This window comes from Hypomesus transpacificus, chromosome 9 (assembly GCF_021917145.1).
Source record: "Hypomesus transpacificus isolate Combined female chromosome 9, fHypTra1, whole genome shotgun sequence".
Classification (NCBI taxonomy): domain Eukaryota; kingdom Metazoa; phylum Chordata; class Actinopteri; order Osmeriformes; family Osmeridae; genus Hypomesus; species Hypomesus transpacificus.
Window position 1 is genome coordinate 2857610 of NC_061068.1, and position 21436 is coordinate 2879045.

At 53.7% G+C, this 21436-nt stretch overlaps 1 protein-coding gene across 1 annotated transcript in view; it reads left to right on the forward strand.

Moving 5' to 3' along the window:
* Nucleotides 1–21436, forward strand: part of erc2 (ELKS/RAB6-interacting/CAST family member 2) — a 43852-nt gene that overhangs the window by 730 nt on the left and 21686 nt on the right. The window contains 3 exon segments of the mRNA XM_047025601.1: nucleotides 14542–14970; nucleotides 16440–16514; nucleotides 19564–19719. Coding sequence (XP_046881557.1) covers nucleotides 14542–14970; nucleotides 16440–16514; nucleotides 19564–19719 — 660 coding nt within the window.

Sequence of the window (21436 nt, forward strand, 5' to 3'; positions counted from 1 at the left end):
CTCAGTGCAGCCCGGCGCACCCTGCATGTGTCTCTCACCCTCACAACAGTCCAGAGGGTTAGGGTCTGTACCAGTCAGACTCTCTCTCTCTGAAGCTGCGCTTGGTATGTCCTTTTGTCCAGAGGAATCGACTTTGTGCTTTGGTTTTTCAATTCATGCGGAAACCTTTCTGGAAAGAGGTGCTGGCATTCATGAATGTTTTAACATACATTCAAACGCGCTCTTAACCTCCTTCTGACAATAGCTGGTCTCTTTCAACATGAATGAACAAATATTGAGGACAGCTGTGGATAATATGAAATGTCCATCTGGAAGAATGTGTTCCTATGACTATGTTAAGCGTTGAGAATTTGAGGTGTTTTATCGTGGTAATAACCATCAGACAGTGTGATGAGGCAGTTTTATAGGGTTCACTGCTGGCTACTTTCACTGATATCTCAAATACTCATCTTGACAGCTTTTTATGATTCATTTCAAAGTAACTTTTAGAATCCCACTGCATGAGGGTGTGTGAGTGAATCCCACTGCATGAGGGTGTGTGAGTGAATCCCACTGCATGAGGGTGTGTGAGTGAATCCCACTGCATGAGGGTGCGTGAGTGAATCCCACTGCATGAGGGTGTGTGAGTGAATCCCATTGCATGAGGGTGTGTGAGTGAATCCCACTGCATGAGGGTGTGTGAGTGAATCCCACTGCATGAGGGTGTGTGAGTGAATCCCACTGCATGAGGGTGTGTGAGTGAATCCCACTGTATGAGGGTGTGTGAGTGAATCCCACTGCATGCGGCCGCCTAAGCAACACACGGCTGCCACCTTAACTACGTTGTGTTTTTATAGCGATATCCTCCGTGCTACTCTGTCCTGTTTTCTCCCTTCCATTCCAAAACGCCAGTCTCCCTTCTCTGCAGAAAGCATTAGTCTATGGCACGAAGAAGCCCCCCCCCCCCCCACACGGTCTGACCTTAGAAGATTAAAAAAATTGTGTTTCATGGCAAAATCAGTATGTCCTTGTCCTGAAATATGATGTCAAATGATGGTGAGCAGTTGCTGATAAATATTCAGTGAGTTGAAGATGTGGGTAAGCAGTGTTTAACTTGTTTGTTGAGGTGACACACATGGGTTGCCTATAGTGTGGTGATGTGTGTGTATCTGAAGGTGTGTGTATGTGTAAAGTCGTGGCCTCGTTAAATCACTCTCTGAGAAGAGAGGAGAAGAGAGGAGAAGTTCAAAGCCTGGAGAGGAATGTCAAGGACATCGTTGTCTGCTCTCTCTCTCTCTCTCTTTCTCTCTTTCTCTCTTTCTCTCTTTCTTTCTTTCTTTCTTTCTTTCTTTCTTTCTTTCTTTCTTTCTTTCTTCCTTCCTTCCTTCCATATCTTTAGTAGTTTTCCCCTGGGCACCATATGGGATTCCTCTGACATACATACATACATTCATTATCAAGTGAAGGTTCATTAGACAAGAGTAAATGTGTATGTATCCAATTAGACTGGCAAAAACAGAGAATGAAAACTGCTTCTAGAGCTGGGTTGTGTCTGGGTAAGCAGAATGTCTGTATGAGAAGGCCTGTCAGCATGTGAGAAGGAAGCACAGGCCTTGATAGCCACCTGTATGGATCTCTGTATAGCATGTTTGTGTCATGCAGGTGTGTGTTTGCTCCTCTCACATAGCGCGTGCAGGTGTGTGTGCCTGGACAGGTGCACCCACCCTGGATCGTCTGTTATCTTTGGCTCGGCCGTGCGGGAAGAGGAGATGCACACAGCCACACACGCACATACACACACACACAAGTGTAAACACACACACACAGACGGTCATGCTGTCTCGGATTGTCTCTCTGCATGGGGGCTTGTGCATTCCTCTCGTGCATTAGGTTTTTGAAGCTGCCTGGCTCGACGTAGTGAAGCCAGCCTGTGGGAGTGTGTATGGGAATGTGTATGCGTGTGGGTGTGTGTGAGAGAGCGTGTGTGTCTTTTGTGGATGAATTGTGTGCGTGCAAACTGTAATTGAAGCGTGCTAATCTGCTGTGTAAAGGGGCTGTGTACTAAGATGTCCTCAGGGTTTCTCTCTGTCACCAGTGTGTAGGAGGCACACTGTTTGTGTGTATTCGTGGTTGTGTGTTTGTGTGTGTGTGTATGGTCATGATTGTGCCTACTCATTTTTCATGTGTGATGTCTAAACTGAAACATGACCAGCAGAGTTCCATGCCATTTGAGATGCGTGTGTTCTTGCAATGACTTCTGGGAAATCAGAGGCGTTCTATCTGTCCAAGTCACCATCCGATGCATCCTCGATAAAAGGGGCGGATCAAGAACAATTCCGGGTATTTTTTAGTACCATGTACCTGCAGAGCCGGAGAGCTCCAGTTTCAGGACTGCAGTTTCAGGACCGCAGTTCTAGGACCCTCGTTTTATCTGACAGCGCCACCTAGCCAATTGGATAAACATGGACCGGAACAAGATCGTCAGTATTTTCCTGCAGTACTGAATGTAGGTTACGGCTCGACATTAAATTATAACAAGAAGAAGAAGAGAAAGTGATGTATCTTGTTTCATAACAAGATGGACAGGAATCAGTGGAAGTAGCTAATTGAATCGCATGGGGTTATGTATAAAACAATTTTGTTGTCTTGAATTGGACAATAAAGTTGGCTATCTAACTTCAACTTTGCTGTCGAAATCATTTCACAAGTGGTTTTATACATAACCACACGTAATTCACATGAGCTACTTTTACCTATGAGCTACACTGATTGCCAAACATACAAACATACAACTGTTAACAACCAAGTTGAAGACAGAAAGTACTGCTTTGGTCACTCTCTCTTTGGTGGTTGGGAAAATCTAGAAATCCTTCAAAATGTTGCTCTCAAGAGTGGTTGATGGGGTGGAGGGAATAATGAAGCGTTGGATGGAGCGATGCAGGTGTATTTGGTGGAGGGGTGGATGGATGTGATACTGCAATTATTATTGTATATATGTTTTAAATTTATCCATATCTAAATAATCAAATTCCCCAGTTTTCCTGGTTTCTTGCTTCTCTCAAACCATTCAAATAGCTTATCTTGTTGCGATTTCTTGATGACTTGTGTTCTTTGGATTGGAACCATACTCGGGCAATCAAAGATGACGTCAAACGAGTTTGCAAGAACACAAGAACGGAACGAAACCTGGATTGATGAAAGGCCACTGTTTCTCCAAAAGCAGGAAGTGTTAGGCGAGGAGAAAAGGGGTCACTGAAGATTAAAGGATTTGAGGAAAATAACTCAATTAAGGGCAAGAGTGTAGTCTGGTGAAGAGGAAGACTTTCTGGACTGAAGGTGAAGAGAGCAGAGAGAAGCCAACCCTTTGAAACTTTGAAGCATCCTGTCCCGAAAGTGAGAAAGGATATCTGGAGAGACAAAGAGCCATACAGGAGATGGGAGGCCGGATCAGTGACAGGATCAGCCGTTGTGGATAAGTCATAGTCTATGTGTGTGTGTGTGTGTGTTTGCTCACTCATCTCCCACCAGCAGCGAGGCGGAGCAGCGAGGAGGCAGTGAGACGTGAGCAGGTTTAGGTTATTGATGGCCGCAGGTTCTCCCAGCGCCCCCTGGCCCAGCACTAGCCTAACAAGGTGGACTGGAGCTGTCAGCGGCTTGTCTCCCGGGACGCGTCAGTCCCCGGCCCTCCAGCCACGGCCAGTCTCCCCTGGGAGAAAGACCCAGACAGGCTGCGGCTGGAATGGAGCGACACGGTGACTCTCTGGGAGTTTAGTGAGGTGGTCGCGTTGACTGACAGAACGACTGGACATGAAGTTTGACTTGCTGCTGATCAAATAGTGGAGCACATTGATTCAAACAAAGCAGTCTAACAGCCAGGTTTTTTCCCCTTGTTTGATGTGGTGCTGTCTTTGGTACTGTGTGTAGGAGTCAAGGAACAGGGAGACAGAGACTCATTTCCTTTTAAGATGAGTCCCTGATTTTCTGGACACCGTGGAGAAGCAGGAGAGACTCCAATACTGTAGGAAAGACTCCTGTACTGTAGGAGAGACTCCTGTACCTAAGGAGAGACTCCTGTGCTGTAGGAGAGACTCCAGTGCTGCAGGAGAGACTCCAGTGCTGCAGGAGAGACTCCTGTGCTGTAGGAGAGACTCCTGTACTGTAGGAGAGACTCCTGTGCTGTAGGAGAGACTCCAGTGCTGCAGGAGAGACTCCTGTGCTGCAGGAGAGACTCCTGTTCTGTAGGAGAGACTCCAGTACTGTAGGAGAGACTCCTGTGCTGTAGGAGAGACTCCTGTGCTGTAGGAGAGATTCCAGTACTTTAGGAGAGACTCCTCTACTGTAGGAGAGACTCCTCTACTGTAGGAGAGACTCCTGTGCTGTAGGAGAGATTCCAGTACTTTAGGAGAGACTCCTCTACTGTAGGAGAGACTCCTGTACTGTAGGAGAGACTCCTGTGCTGTAGGAGAGACTCTTGTACTGTAGGAGAGACTCCTGTGCTCTAGGAGAGACTCCAGTACTGTAGGAGAGACTCCAGTACTGTAGGAGAGACTCCAGTACTGTAGGAGAGACTCCTGTACTGTAGGAGAGACTCCTGTGCTGTAGGAGAGACTCCTGTGCTGTAGGAGAGACTCCTGTGCTGTAGGAGAGACTCCTGTGCTGTAGGAGAGACTCCTGTACTGTAGGAGAGACTCCAGTACTTTAGGAGAGACTCCTCAACTGTAGGAGAGACTCCTGTACTGTAGGAGAGACTCCTGTGCTGTAGGAGTGACTCCAGTACTGTAGGAGAGACTCCTTTACTGTAGGATGTATCAGGAGAGACTGTACTGTAGGATGTATGTGAGTCTGTCTGACTCATGAAGTTGTGACTCATCAAGTCCATGTGATTGTCACCCACCTATGTTCACTGACGCACAGAAGGGGCTACGGTGCTCCAGCAGGGGGGTGCGACATAGCACCGATGTGGTGAGAGAAGGAGGGAGGTGCGGAGAGAAGAGTGAGTGAGTGAGTGTGTAGACTGGTGGAGAGCCCTTGTCATTGTGTTAATACTTTTTAACTGCCTATGAGCCAATTTTGTGTGTTTGTGCCTGTGCGACCAACAGTCTGGGTGTTACTTTCAACAAAGGTGAAATTTGCCTTCAGTGCAAGACAGCTCCTGTGAGCTCTGCTAGCCTGTCTTGTCGAGAGACCAGACATCATGACTCCCCGTACCCCTAGAGACTGCTGAGTCACGACATACAGCAGCCCTCCAGCTCCCCTCACAGACCCCTGGTCTGGGCCCTCCAGCTCCCCTCACAGACCCCTGGTCTGGGCCCTCCAGCTCCTCTCACAGACCCCTGGTCTGGGCCCTCCAGCTCTCACAGACCCCTGGTCTGGGCCCTCCAGCTCCCCTCACAGACCCCTGGTCTGGGCCCTCCAGCTCCCCTCACAGACCCCTGGTCTGGGCACTCCAGCTCCTCTCACAGACCCCTGGTCTGGGCGCTCCAGCTCCTCTCACAGACCCCTGGTCTGGGCCCTCCAGCTCTCACAGACCCCTGGTCTGGGCCCTCCAGCTCTCACAGAACCCTGGTCTGGGCCCTCCAGCTCCCCTCACAGACCCCTGGTCTGGGCCCTCCAGCTCCCCTCACAGACCCCTGATCTGGGCCCTCCAGCTCCCCTCACAGACCCCTGGTCTGGGCCCTCCAGCTCCTCTCACAGACCCCTGGTCTGGGCCCTCCAGCTCCTCTCACAGACCCCTGGTCTGGGCCCTCCAGCTCCCCTCACAGACCCCTGGTCTGGGCCCTCCAGCTCTCACAGACCCCTGGTCTGGGCCCTCCAGCTCTCACAGAACCCTGGTCTGGGCCCTCCAGCTCCCCTCACAGACCCCCGGTCTGGGCCCTCCAGCTCCTCTCACAGACCCCTGGTCTGGGCCCTCCAGCTCCCCTCACAGACCCCTGGTCTGGGCCCTCCAGCTCCCCTCACAGACCCCTGGTCTGGGCCCTCCAGCTCCTCTCACAGACCCCTGGTCTGGGCCCTCCAGCTCCTCTCACAGACCACCTGGTCTGGGCCCTCCAGCTCCTCTCACAGACCCCTGGTCTGGGCCCTCCAGCTCTCACAGACCCCTGGTCTGGGCCCTCCAGCTCCCCTCACAGACCCCTGGTCTGGGCCCTCCAGCTCCTCTCACAGACCCCTGGTCTGGGCCCTCCAGCTCCTCTCACAGACCCCTGGTCTGGGCCCTCCAGCTCTCACAGACCCCTGGGGCCCTCTCCCCTCACAGGGTCTGGGCCCTCCAGCTCCTCTCACAGACCCCTGGTCTGGGCCCTCCAGCCCTGGTCTGGGCCCTCCAGCTCCCCTCACAGACCCCTGGTCTGGGCCCTCCAGCTCCCCTCACAGACCCCTGGGCCCTCCAGCTCCTCTCACAGACCCCTGGTCCCCTCCAGCTCCCCTCAGCTCCCCTCACAGACCCCTGGTCTGGGCCCTCCAGCTCCCCTCACAGACCCCTGGTCTGGGCCCTCCAGCTCCCCTCACAGACCCCTGGTCTGGGCCCTCCAGCTCCCCTCACAGACCCCTGGTCTGGGCCCTCCAGCTCCCCTCACAGACCCCTGGTCTGGGCCCTCCAGCTCCTCTCACAGACCCCTGGTCTGGGCCCTCCAGCTCCTCTCACAGACCCCTGGTCTGGGCCCTCCAGCTCCCCTCACAGACCCCTGGTCTGGGCCCTCCAGCTCTCACAGACCCCTGGTCTGGGCCCTCCAGCTCTCACAGAACCCTGGTCTGGGCCCTCCAGCTCCCCTCACAGACCCCTGGTCTGGGCCCTCCAGCTCCTCTCACAGACCCCTGGTCTGGGCCCTCCAGCTCCCCTCACAGACCCCTGGTCTGGGCCCTCCAGCTCCCCTCACAGACCCCTGGTCTGGGCCCTCCAGCTCCCCTCACAGACCCCTGGTCTGGGCCCTCCAGCTCCCCTCACAGACCCCTGGTCTGGGCCCTCCAGCTCCTCTCACAGACCCCTGGTCTGGGCCCTCCAGCTCCTCTCACAGACCACCTCTGGGCCCTCCAGCTCCTCTCACAGACCCCTGGTCTGGGCCCTCCAGCTCCCCTCACAGACCCCTGGTCTGGGCCCTCCAGCTCCCCTCACAGACCCCTGGTCTGGGCCCTCCAGCTCCTCTCACAGACCCCTGGTCTGGGCCCTCCAGTTCCTCTCACAGACCCCTGGTCTGGGCCCTCCAGCTCTCACAGACCCCTGGTCTGGTTCCTCCAGCTCCCCTCACAGACCCCTGGTCTGGGCCCTCCAGCTCCCCTCACAGACCCCTGGTCTGGGCCCTCCAGCTCCCCTCACAGACCCCTGGTCTGGGCCCTCCAGCTCCTCTCACAGACCCCTGGTCTGGGCCCTCCAGCTCCTCTCACAGACCACCTGGTCTGGGCCCTCCAGCTCCCCTCACAGACCCCTGGTCTGGGCCCTCCAGCTCCCCTCACAGACCCCTGGTCTGGGCCCTCCAGCTCCCCTCACAGACCCCTGGTCTGGGCCCTCCAGCTCCTCTCACAGACCCCTGGTCTGGGCCCTCCAGCTCTCACAGACCCCTGGTCTGGGCCCTCCAGCTCTCACAGAACCCTGGTCTGGGCCCTCCAGCTCCCCTCACATACCCCTGGTCTGGGCCCTCCAGCTCCTCTCACAGACCCCTGGTCTGGGCCCTCCAGCTCCCCTCACAGACCCCTGGTCTGGGCCCTCCAGCTCCCCTCACAGACCCCTGGTCTGGGCCCTCCAGCTCCTCTCACAGACCCCTGGTCTGGGCCCTCCAGCTCCTCTCACAGACCCCTGGTCTGGGCCCTCCAGCTCCTCTCACAGACCCCTGGTCTGGGCCCTCCAGCTCTCACAGACCCCTGGTCTGGTTCCTCCAGCTCCCCTCACAGACCCCTGGTCTGGGCCCTCCAGCTCCCCTCACAGACCCCTGGTCTGGGCCCTCCAGCTCCCCTCACAGACCCCTGGTCTGGGCCCTCCAGCTCCTCTCACAGACCCCTGGTCTGGGCCCTCCAGCTCCTCTCACAGACCACCTGGTCTGGGCCCTCCAGCTCCCCTCACAGACCCCTGGTCTGGGCCCTCCAGCTCCCCTCACAGACCCCTGGTCTGGGCCCTCCAGCTCCCCTCACAGACCCCTGGTCTGGGCCCTCCAGCTCCTCTCACAGACCCCTGGTCTGGGCCCTCCAGCTCTCACAGACCCCTGGTCTGGGCCCTCCAGCTCTCACAGAACCCTGGTCTGGGCCCTCCAGCTCCCCTCACATACCCCTGGTCTGGGCCCTCCAGCTCCTCTCACAGACCCCTGGTCTGGGCCCTCCAGCTCCCCTCACAGACCCCTGGTCTGGGCCCTCCAGCTCCCCTCACAGACCCCTGGTCTGGGCCCTCCAGCTCCTCTCACAGACCCCTGGTCTGGGCCCTCCAGCTCCTCTCACAGACCCCTGGTCTGGGCCCTCCAGCTCTCACAGACCCCATTCAGTAAGTGGATAGGTGAATGGGTGGATGACAGTAGGTGGATAAAGGTGGATGAGAATGGAGGGGTGGATGAGGGTGGGTTGAGGGAGGGATAAGGCTTGGTTACCGCTTCTCCAACCACCATGAAAGGACAGAATATTGATCAGAGGGAGAGGGAGGGGTTGGGGGAGGGGGAGGGCGAGAGGGAGAGGGAGAGGGAGAACAGTGGGAAAAGCAATGAGCCTAACCCTAATGACAAATTAAGAAATGTCCTCAATGATCTCCTTGCAGGGAGAGACAGAATTTCTCCTGCAGATTTTGTGTGAACCTGGCTGTGGTTCGGGGAGTTCATTGGGCTGAATGTATGCCATTGGAGGAAGAATACAGTTAGTTTTACACATCAGCTGTACTGTAGTATGTTCTATACTACTAACAGATATACAGTATAAATCTGTATTAGGGTTAGGGTTCATCTATATTTGTGTTAGGGTTAATCTATATTAGGCCTAACTCTTCTGTATGTTGAGAGAGATGAGCAGAGAGATGAGCAGAAGACAAACATAACATCTGATCCTCACCAGCAGAAACCCTCCCCCCCTCCTCTCCTCCCCCTCCTCCCCGTCTCTTTTCTCCCCCCTCTCCCCCGTACTCCTCCTTTACCATTTCAGTATGTTCTACTTTTTGTATTTTGATCAAACAACATGACAGAGGTCTTTGTGCAGGAGACTGTGTGTGAAGATGCTCTGAAGTGACAGACTGCTGCCAGGTGGTTTTAGTGCCCTGGCCTGATGTGTTACGTAAGCCCCGAGCCCAGAGCAGCAGGAGTAAGATGCTGCTCTGGCTCCAGCACACCGCTCCTCAGAGCTCTGTCTGGGGACACACTGCCCCCTGCAGGACGGAAGAACACACTGCTCCCTGCAGGCTGGGGGGACACACTGCCCCCTGCAGGACACACTGCTCCCTGCAGGACACACTGCTCCCTGCAGGCTGGGGGGACACACTGCCCCCTGCAGGACACACTGCCCCCTGCAGGACACACTGCCCCCTGCAGGCTGGGGGGACACACTGCTCCCTGCAGGCTGGGGGGACACACTGCCCCCTGCAGGCTGGGGGGACACACTGCCCCCTGCAGGCTGGGGGGACACACTGCTCCCTGCAGGCTGGGGGGACACACTGCCCCCTGCAGGCTGGGGGGACACACTGCTCCCTGCAGGCTGGGGGGACACACTGCTCCCTGCAGGACACACTGCTCCCTGCAGGCTGGGGGGACACACTGCCCCCTGCAGGCTGGGGGGACACACTGCTCCCTGCAGGCTGGGGGGACACACTGCTCCCTGCAGGACACACTGCTCCCTGCAGGCTGGGGGGACACACTGCCCCCTGCAGGCTGGGGGGACACACTGCTCCCTGCAGGCTGGGGGGACACACTGCCCCCTGCAGGCTGGGGGGACACACTGCCCCCTGCAGGACACACTGCTCCCTGCAGGCTGGGGGGACACACTGCTCCCTGCAGGACACACTGCTCCCTGCAGGCTGGGGGGACACACTGCCCCCTGCAGGCTGGGGGGACACACTGCTCCCTGCAGGCTGGGGGGACACACTGCCCCCTGCAGGACACACTGCCCCCTGCAGGCTGGGGGGACACACTGCTCCCTGCAGGCTGGGGGGACACACTGCTCCCTGCAGGCTGGGGGGACACACTGCCCCCTGCAGGCTGGGGGGACACACTGCTCCCTGCAGGCTGGGGGGACACACTGCCCCCTGCAGGCTGGGGGGACACACTGCTCCCTGCAGGCTGGGGGGACACACTGCTCCCTGCAGGACACACTGCTCCCTGCAGGCTGGGGGGACACACTGCCCCCTGCAGGCTGGGGGGACACACTGCCCCCTGCAGGACGGAAGAACACACTGCTCCCTGCAGGACGGAAGAACACACTGCTCCCTGCAGGCTGGGGGGACACACTGCCCCCTGCAGGACACACTGCCCCCTGCAGGCTGGGGGGACACACTGCCCCCTGCAGGACACACTGCTCCCTGCAGGCTGGGGGGACACACTGCTCCCTGCAGGACGGAAGAACACACTGCTCCCTGCAGGACGGAAGAACACACTGCTCCCTGCAGGCTGGGGGGACACACTGCTCCCTGCAGGACACACTGCCCCCTGCAGGCTGGGGGGACACACTGCCCCCTGCAGGCTGGGGGGACACACTGCCCCCTGCAGGCTGGGGGGACACACTGCTCCCTGCAGGACACACTGCTCCCTGCAGGCTGGGGGGACACACTGCCCCCTGCAGGACACACTGCCCCCTGCAGGACACACTGCCCCCTGCAGGACACACTGCCCCCTGCAGGCTGGGGGGACACACTGCCCCCTGCAGGACACACTGCCCCCTGCAGGCTGGGGGGACACACTGCCCCCTGCAGGACACACTGCTCCCTGCAGGCTGGGGGGACACACTGCCCCCTGCAGGACACACTGCCCCCTGCAGGACACACTGCCCCCTGCAGGACGGAAGAACATACGTCATTAAATCAGATGTATTCATTAGGGGTGGGGAGAAAAATCGATTCACATTTGAATCGCGATTCAGTCTTCTAGTGATTCACATCGATTCACAAATGTTAAAAAAGATTGTGAGGGACCAAAAGATTCCCACCCCTAGTAGTCCTATTTAAAAGCAATGTCACAGAGGATTCCAGTGTTACTGGGACACCTCTAGCCCTCAGCAGTGCAGTGAGGTGCACATGCTGCACAGTGAAGGGTTCAGTGTCTCCAGGAACTGTGTCTCCAAGAACGCTGTCTCCGGGAACAGTGTCTCCGGGAACAGTGTCTCCGGGAACAGTGTCTCCGGGAGCAGTGTCTCCAGGAACAGTGTCTCCAGGAACACTGTCTCCAGGAACACTGTCTCCAGGAACACTGTCTCCAGGCACACTGTCTCCAGGAACACTGTCTCCACCAGTGATGGTTCAGAAGTGTCTCTGCCTCTTTCCACAAAGGTTTCCCCCGGAAACTGGAGATGTCAGGTGTGATCCAATACTTTCATCATGCATTTCAGTTTTACACCAATTTCAGGAAGGATGAATGGATGGTTGAAAGATATTTGTATTTATTTTTCTCATGGGTACTGCTTTCACCACCCATCTCGGTTGTGTATATGTGTGTGTGTGTAGGTGTGTGTCTGAATGTGTGTTTAGGGGTGTGTGTAGGTGTGTGTGTGTATAGGTGTGTGTGTAGGGGTGTGTGTAGGGGGTGTGTGTAGGTGTGTGTTTGTTCTGACGCTGTGTTCATTCTCTCTGTTGGCTCCGCCCTCTCTCTGTTGGCTCCGCCCTCGCTAGCTGCTGGACGCCCGCAGGACCAAGGTTTGTCTGCTATGTTTGCCTCTCCTGACGTGGCACAACATAGAGTCTCCCTCAGGGTGTGTTCCCCCCGCCCCCCACTCCCTCGCCCCCCCGCTCCCCACTGCCCGCCAAACCCCAGGGTCCTCAGACACCTGGCTGGTTGTCCCCCCTCCCTCAACACACACACGTCCTCAGATGAGCCCAACACTACAGAGAGGTGTGTGATGTCACCAGACCCTGTACAGATGCTGTTGCTTCTGACACACTCTGTCACCTCAAGTGTGTACGTACCCCTCCGTGTAATCCTACCCCTGACAACACCACCCTTTCTCCTGCCCCTTCTCCTGCCCCTGTCTTGCCCCTCTCCTGCCCCTTCTCCTGCCCCTGTCCTGCCCCTGTCCTGCCCCCTGTCCTGCCCCTTCTCCTGCCCCTGTCCTGCCCCTGTCCTGCCCCTTCTCCTGCCCCTGTCCTGCCCCTGTCCTGCCCCCTGTCCTGCCCCCTGTCCTGCCCCTTCTCCTGCCCCTGTCCTGCCCCTTCTCCTGCCCCTGTCCTGCCCCTGTCCTGCTCCCTGTCCTGCCCCTGTCCTGCCCCTGTCCTGCCCCCTGTCCTGCCCCTGTCCTGCCCCTGTCCTGCCCCTTCTCCTGCCCCTGTCCTGCCCCTGTCCTGCTCCCTGTCCTCCCCTGTCCTGCCCCTTCTCCTGCCCCTGTCCTGCCCCTGTCCTGCTCCCTGTCCTGCCCCTGTCCTGCCCATTGTCCCGCCCCTGTCTTGCCCCCTGTCCTGCCCCTTCTCCTGCCCCTGTCCTGCCCCTGTCCTGCCCCTGTCCTGCTCCCTGTCCTGCTCCCTGTCCTGCCCCTTCTCCTGCCCCTGTCCTGCTCCCTGTCCTGCTCCCTGTCCTGCCCCCTGTCCTGCCCCCTTCCAACCCTACTCAAAGTACTCACGGTTTTTGTGCACTGATGGCCTAACTGCACGATGCGTACACCTCCCCCTATGAACACCTCCCCCTATGAACACCTCCCCCTATGAACACCTCACCCTATGAACACCTCAACCTAAAAAACGTTTTGCTCCTCTTTTCTGTTTGTGCCCAAAACTCTCTACTTAAGCAATAAGCCCCGCGAGTCCGTGGTTAACGCTGATTTTAGAATCAGCCCTTACCTGTTCTAAAATCAGCGTAAACCACAGACTCGCGGGGCTTATTGCTTTTCTAAAACTGTTACTACAAATATTTGATATGGTTTCATCAATAAAAACAATTAGAAACAAAATAGTTTAATAATAAACCGTCATTCTTCCGCTACTACGAAGTATAGTTCCAACATAAATCGTTGCCACGCAACAGCCAGATGGACACCTTTGCTGTCTTTTTCAATTTGAAATATTCGATGCGCAGTAATGTGGAATGTTAAAGAATGCTATGAGGACAACCTGTGAGGTTATGCTGGATTTTACAACGGCATGGAACGCGATATAGCCAATCACAATCAAGGATGGGAACAACCAGTTTTAGAATTCTTTTTTTAACCCGTCGTAACAAACACTTTTTAAGTGTTTCAATAGGTTTTGTTATTAATGAGTCACTCATGTAAGGACACCTTTCCTTATCCAGACACCACATCCTGAGCCAAGCAGACATCATGACATCCTGAGTGTTGAGCTAACAGGTCTCAGTCAAAGTTTTACACAGACCTTCCCACCACTTCAAGCTATCTAGTGACATGATCTCCTTCCTTAGTCCCTCATGATCATACACCCGTTTGTATTTCTTCCATATGTAGACTCCTTATTTGATCGAATAAAGAGACTATTTATTTTGTACAGGACAAACTTCCTGAGTCTTATGTGTTTTACAGCTACCTTCCTTTCTCTGAGAAGGAATCCTGCATCTGATTAGACTTGACTAAAGTATGTGTTTTCACCTACTCAGTCCTTAAATCAAAGATGGAGGAGAGACGAGAGCCTGTAAACGAGGGTGAGTCTGCTGTTTGATGCAGGAGAAGCTGTCACAGCAGGTGCTCTCTGTTTGGATCTACCAAACACACGGCAGTTCTTCCCAGCCATCCCATCATCTATGACAGCATTGTTCCTCTTGGCCTTTTCATTTAATTCCAACAGTTGGAGTAAATCTGTCCAGAGTTTTAAATGGTCGACAGACATTTGTAGCTTGTTTGTACAAAAATAGTTACCAGATAAACAGTCAATGGATGCTTCAGCAGACAGGACATACATTCACGTCTGTTTATTTGTTTTGGCGCCAAACAATTTTGTATGTTTTTTTTTTTGCTTTTTCCACATGCTCTAGTGTGGTAAGTTTCTTTTTTAATCATGTTCAGTATTTCCCATACTTCGTGTGTGTGTTGTGTACATGTGTGTGTGTTCTGTACACCTAAACTCCTCCTTCCACAGAGCCATGAACAGCTCCTCAGTACCCCACCTCCTCTGGTTTCTGTAGTGTTCCCCGTCTGTAGGATGGTTGTATAGCACCAGAGTAGGAGTGATCAGTTCACCCTGCCTGTTGGAATCACCCTAACATCCCTATGCCTCCCCCTGCCCTCTCTCCCCCTGCCCCTTCTCCCCCTGCCTCCCCCTCCTCTCCCCCTCCTCCCCCTGCCTCCCCCTCCTCTCCCCTGCCTCCCCCCGGCCCCCTCTCCCCCTCCTGCCCCCTCTCCCCCTGCCTCCCCCTCCTGCCCCCTCTCCCCCTGCCTCCCCCTTCTGCCCCCTCTCTCCCCCCTGCCCCCTCTCCCCCTGCCCCTCCTCCCTCCTGCCCCTTCTCCCCTCCTCCCCTCCAGCACCTCCAGCTCACCATCCAGGCCTTGCAGGATGAGTTGCGTACCCAGAGAGACCTGAACCACCTGCTGCAGCAGGAGAGCCGGCTAGGCTCTGACCACTTCACCTCCATCGAGCTCAACGAGGACAACTTCCGCCGGCTGCAGGCGGAACATGACCGTCAGGCCAAGGAGCTGTTCCTGCTGAGGAAGACCCTGGAGGAGATGGAGCTGAGGATCGAGACCCAGAAGCAGACTCTGGGCGCCAGGGATGAGTCTATCAAGAAGCTGCTGGAGATGCTGCAGAGCAAGGGCCTGCCCCCAGGGCTGGGCCGGGGGGCGGAAGAGGAGGAGCAGGAGCGGACGAGACGCATCGCGGAGGCAGAGGCTCAGCTGGGACACCTGGAGGTCATCCTGGACCAGAAGGAGAAGGAGAACATCCACCTCCGAGAGGTACGGCCCTGTCTCCTCCCTCTGGTGTCCAGGTGTGCCTCCAGGTGTGCCCCCAGGTGTGCCTCCAGGTGTGCCCCCAGGTGTGCCTCCAGGTGTGCCTCCAGGTGTGCCTCCAGGTGTGCTGCCAGGTGTGCCTCCAGATGTGCCTCCAGGTGTGCTGCCAGGTGTGCCTCCAGGTGTGCTGCCAGGTGTGCCTCCAGGTGTGCCCCCAGGTGTGCGTCCAGGTGTGCTGCCAGGTGTGCCCCCAGGTGTGCGTCCAGGTGTGCTGCCAGGTGTGCCCCCAGGTGTGCCCCCAGGTGTGATGCCAGGTGTGCCTCCAGGTGTGCCTCCAGGTGTGCCCCCAGGTGTGCCTCCAGGTGTGCCTCCAGGTGTGCTGCCAGGTGTGCTGCTAGGTGTGCCTCCAGGTGTGCTGCCAGGTGTGCCTCCAGGTTTGCCTCCAGGTGTGCTGCCAGGTGTGCCCCCAGGTGTGCCCCCAGGTGTGCCTCCAGGTGTGCCTCCAGGTGTGCCGCCAAGTGTGCCTCCAGGTGTGCCCCCAGGTGTGCTGCCAGGTGTGCCTCCAGGTGTGCCTCCAGGTGTGCCTCCAGGTGTGCCGCCAAGTGTGCCTCCAGGTGTGCCCCCAGGTGTGCTGCCAGGTATGCCTCCAGGTGTGCCTCCAGGTGTGCCTCCAGGTGTGCTGCCAGGTGTGCCTCCAAGTGTGCCCCCAGGTGTGCCCCCAGGTGTGCCCCCAGGTGTGCCTCCAGGTGTGCCTCCAGGTGTGCCGCCAGGTGTGCCCCCAGGTGTGCCTCCAGGTGTGCCGCCAGGTGTGCCCCCAGGTGTGCTGCCAGGTGTGCCCCCAGGTGTGCTGCTAGGTGTGCCTCTAAATGAACTATACTAACCCTAATACTAAAACTTCCTAAATATACAGATAACAATAAATAATACACTATACTAACACTAAATGCACATAAAACCTATTACAACCCTATAACCTATTCCAACCTAGGTGGAGTACAGTACAATAGTGCAAAATTGCAGATCAGTGACCATTTCAATGACCATACAGGAGCCTGATGGCGAAATACAGTGAGGTACAGTAGTGCGATGTGACTGATAATGCAACCAGTAGCTGAATGTGACAGTGTTTAAAGTGACAGTGTGCAGTGAATCAATGCCCATATCATTGTCCATTCAGAAGCCTGATGGCCCTTGGGTAGAAACTGTTGTCTGGTCTGCGTGTGCGTGACCGGATGCTGCGGTAACGCCTGCCAGAAGGCATCGGGGTAAAGAGACCGAAGGATGGGTGGTAACATGGGTGGAGCATGTGTCCATGCCTTCACACCTGGGCTCTCTGGCTGCTCTGAACCAACATCCTGACATCCGCCAAACACTTGAACACTGGCTTCCTGTTCTCAAGTGACTGGGTGAGACCACAGCTCTGCAGGTTGGTTTGTTGCCCCCCGTGTGACTTGAGCTGTTGTGGGTTCTCCAAGGAGCTGCACAGGAGGAACCAGCTGCACCAGGACCCAGGGAAGACCAAGGCTCTGCAGACCATCATAGAGATGAAGGTGAGAGGCACAGCAATATGACATCATAGAGATGAAGGTGAGAGACACAGCAATATGACATCATAGAGATGAAGGTTAGAGGCACAGCAATGACATCAGAGAGATGAAGGTTAGAGGCAGAGCAACATCACTCACATTTAGTTAAACCATAAAAAAATTTTTTTACACACTAACATTAAACTATTTTATATAACACTATTTTGTACAACAGCATATGTACTACAGTGTATAAATACTGTTAACTCAGATGGAAGATACTACTAACCCTAACCTATTACATACAGTAGTATTTCTGATTGTGTTTCGCAGTAACCAGTGACCCAGATAAACTCCTGTTATGCAGTATATATACATGTAGTATATATACATCAATTAGCGATGATATCAAGCATGTCATACATACATGCAGCATATATACATGCTGTTTTATCCTAACATGGTATGAGGACATACGTATATGGTTGTTATGTCGTGTCACCTTCAGGTGTTCCTTTGATCCTTTGCTCCAGTCTTACTGGTTACTCTTACTGGTTATGTTGTTGCTTCTGGCCCAGCAGCCAGGACAGGTGTGGTAGGGTTCTGGAACGTTCTCTAGGCTACATGCTCTCAGCAGGTGTGGTAGGGTTCTGGAACGTTCTCTAGGCTACATGCTCTCAGCAGGTGTGGTAAGGTTATGGAATGTTCTCTAGGCTACATGCTCTCAGCAGGTGTGGTAGGGTTCTGGAACGTTCTCTAGGCTACATTCTCACAGCAGGTGTGGTAGGGTTCTGGAACGTTCTCTAGGCTACATGCTCTCAGCAGGTGTGGTAGGGTTCTGGAATGTTCTCTAGGCTACATACTCTCAGCAGGTGTGGTAGGGTTCTGGAACGTTCTTTAGGCTACATGCTCTCAGCCTGCATTAACAGCACGATTTGGCAAGTTTGAGCAAAAACGTCATTTCAGGCGATACAGGATTGCAATTTGAGTTTTCTGCTTGCGGTGCATGAATGTGATTCGACCAGATGATCAACGTCAGCCAGCTAGCTAGTGATGATGTAATCGACCATGAAGATGAAGATGGGACTTCTGATGTTGTTTTGTTAAGTTGTTTTAGTTTGTCATTGGCCCTTTCACAGAAATTGTAGACTAAATTAGCGATGATATCAAGCGTGTCTTGTAATGACATGCTGTCATTTTCTGATCATGTGTACTTCTGGATGGTATAGATAGTTATGCCAATACATACTATCATTGGGGAGTGGGTGAGGGGCTCTCCAGAGGTAAATACATAAATGAAAAGGACATAATAATGTTACCAAAACACATCATATTTGGTGATAATGTTTTACAAAACAGCATCACCCCTCTCTAACGCTAAGCCATAACTGCTACGTTGCTCTGTCATTAATGTACACCACACATGAATGCCCACCTGTAGCTGTAGAAAGTGCTGTGTGTAATGGTGATGCGGGACAGATGGAACACAGCGTTGTAGAGCCGCTCTGCTGTAGCAGCAGCTTCAGGTACAACCACACAACTGCCTCACTGTCCGCCTCCCATCTCCTCTGCAAAGCCATGACATCACTTCCTAAAAATAAATCATGACCTCACACCAGGCCTGACACACACAGCCCGTGCAGGATTGAAGCGCTGCTTGCTCGAGCGGTATCCCAGCATCCCTCAGCACGGTCATGTGACCAGCACACCACTGGGTCCCAGCGATCAGAGCAACACCCCCCCCCCCCCCCTGCTCTGGAGGATCTCCCTGCTCCTCTTCTTGTCTCCTGCTGTCTTCCTCCTTTCCTCCTCTCTTCCTCTCATCCTCCTCCTCTCTTCCTCTCATCCTCTTCCTCTCCTCCTCTCCTCCTCTCATCCTCCTCCTCTCCTCCTCTCCTCCTTTCCTCCTGCACGGCCATGTCGATGCTGATGGCAGCATGAATAATTCCCGCCCCCCCCCCCCCCCCTCGCCCGCTAGAGACAACATAACGCACTGAACCTGCTTGACTGCTGCTACCATGGAAACAGGTGTGGTTGTTTATAACAGGCAGATACAGAGAGGGAAATGAAAGGGAGCCAGCCTTCCGAGATAGCGTGAGGCGGACTCTGATCAGGTGGTGCCGAGATAGCGTGAGATGGACTCTGATCAGGTGGTGCCGAGATAGCGTGAGATGGACTCTGATCAGGTGGTGCACCGAACGGACAAGAAAGTGTTGGCCCGGCTGAGGTATGGTACCATCTCCTGTCGTATTGATGAGCAGCAACGCTTTCTGAGGTGGTGTTCATGAGGTGGTGTTCATGGGCTGGTGGGTAAAGAGTCTGGCGAGGCAGGTGTAGGCCCCCCTAGCTGTGGGTGTCCCAGGACATGTGCCCCCCCACTCTGAAATATAATATCGGGCTTGGTATGAAGCGAGAGAGACGGGGGGGGGGGAGGGAGGAGATATAAACAGAGAGAGAGAGAGAGAGGAGGGACGAGATATTATAAACAGAGAAAGAGAGACAGAGAGAGAGAGAGAGAGGGAGGGACGAGATATAAACGGAGAGAGATAGAGAGAGAGAGGGAGGGATGAGATATAAACAGAGAGAGAGGTCCTTGTTTGCTCAGTACTCTCTGCAGGAGTAGGAGATGGACCATGGCTAATCTCGAAGACGTTGGATTATTTATTTAAAAAGCTGCAAAGTTAAGGCTGTGCGTAGCGCTAGCAGTTCAGAGAGCTTCTGTACCGATGTGTGGAGGACTAGTGGGCATCACGTCTGGTCTCTCTGCTCCTCGTCGTGTCTCTCCCTCCTCTGGCTGGTTTCTCCTCTGGCTGGATGTCTGCTCAGTATTATCAGATGGTAATTAATCTTCAGAGACAACGAGAGAGAGAGACTGAGGGAGATGCTTTTGATTTCATCCATGAATATTTCAGTCACTCTCAGGCTCACAGCTACATCCAGCAGCTTTGTTCTCTCTCTTTATCAACTCTCTTTTACTCTCTCCCCATTTCTTGTGCTTTTGAACATGGGTTGTTATACTGGATCATGAGCTAGGCCTGATCATCCGTGTGTGTTTGTGTGTGTGTGTGTGTAGGATACCAAGATTGCGTCTTTGGAGCGCAACATTCGGGATCTGGAGGACGAGATCCAGATGCTGAAAGCAAGCGGTCTTCTGAACTCCGAGGACAGGGAGGAAGAACTAAAACAGATGGAGATCTACAAGAACCACTCCAAGTTCATGAAGACCAAGGTACACATACACACATCACACACTCACACACACACTTCCCACAGTCATCCAGACATGGAGCATGGACACACAGACACACGAAAAAATGACACCCGACTGACAGAGGCGCCCAGATTCACGTAGCCCAAAACGTTGCTAAAAGACTCATTATTGGCACCTCTGATGTCTAGAGACTTGACTGGGCTGACTGTCAGGCTGAAAGGAGCTAGCTTTAGCGCTAAACGACCTGCTGGCTTCAGCAGTGCTGTGCTGACAGCTATCTGAGATGCTGGTTTGTTGATGCTCAGCGTTTAGCATGAGAGAGTATAATTTATTGATAAACAAAGAATTTTGCAAGGCAAAGATATAAGATAATGTAGGGCTGTTTTGGCAGCCCCTTTGTCACTGGTCACCCAGACACTCGTCTGGGACAGTCGTTGATTTACATGAATGCTAAAATGACAATCACACCTTAATGACACACCTCTGGAGAGGTGGTCTCAACAGTTGAAGAGGAAGACTGAAATTATCATTAAAAGTTGTGTTCTTGAAAATAAGGTTCTAAACAGCTTTTAATGTCATGTTTGATTTGCTTTTGTTTCTTATTTTATGTATTACATGCTTGTAATAATTTGAATACTGTAACATGTCATGTACAGGGTTTACAGAGTTTGTGCCTACAGCAGACCAACATGTGTTTAACATATTCCCCTGTCTTGCAAGGGAACCACTTGGTCTACTGTAGCCTTGATTAATGATCCAATTTGAATTTGTATGCGTTTAGACTACTTTTCAGTCATGTGACCGGTGTCCCCATTTTAGTCAGGTTTGGGTGTATATAGGAAGAAGTTTTACCAAACACTTCGAGTTTGGTTTACGATACAGCTCCGGTGCGTTAGGCGCCTAGTCTTCATTGTGACATACCTTTGTTAACCATTGCTCTGAAGGTATGTTTTGTATTTGATGATATTTCATTATCATTGTATTGATTATCTTGCTATTTAGATAATAAACTATTATTGTGCATTTTGACGTTACTTGTTCTCTTTGAAACGTATCTATCAGGCTACGGCGGTGAAAACTTAGATCTTGTATGGTTGATGCGGCTAACTGATTATAAACATAGACTTTTGAGTAGGTTTTAACTTAAGGCCTCTGAGTCACTTACAGTGGATCTCCACGCTCCGAAGGAATTTACCGGGGCCTCTGAGTGATCCTACTAGGTCGACTATGGTTAAATCTATATTATAGTAGAGATAAACGACTGTTTAGTGAACACGCATACTTTAGGGTCGGTGCTCTGATCAAGCAGACGATTTTTACCTACGTCAGAGTTTCATGTCATTAACTGTTTAGCGCTCGAGGTTACAGGTAACGCACTTGTGCACGTGTCTTAAAATTGGAGTCAGATATTAACGAGTCAATTATCTCCCTGAGAATCTAACCTAAGGTGAATTGTGGTTCCCAAGCCAGGGACGAACACCAAGCGTCTCTGGCCTTTCGATTCACCGACTACAATTACAGCACAGAAATATCATGATTAGAAACTGTGTTAAGCATGTACATAACCAGGGAACGCATCCTCACTGTGTGTGTGATTGTAATTGGTTGATCCGGCTCCGCTCAACTTCAGCCGTCTCTGATTGGCTCTGCCACAGTGCTTGCTAACACAGTTACCTGGCTAGGCCCGGTTAGCATGTCTAGCTCGTCTGTCTGGTCTGTGATCTTCTGTGAGTCC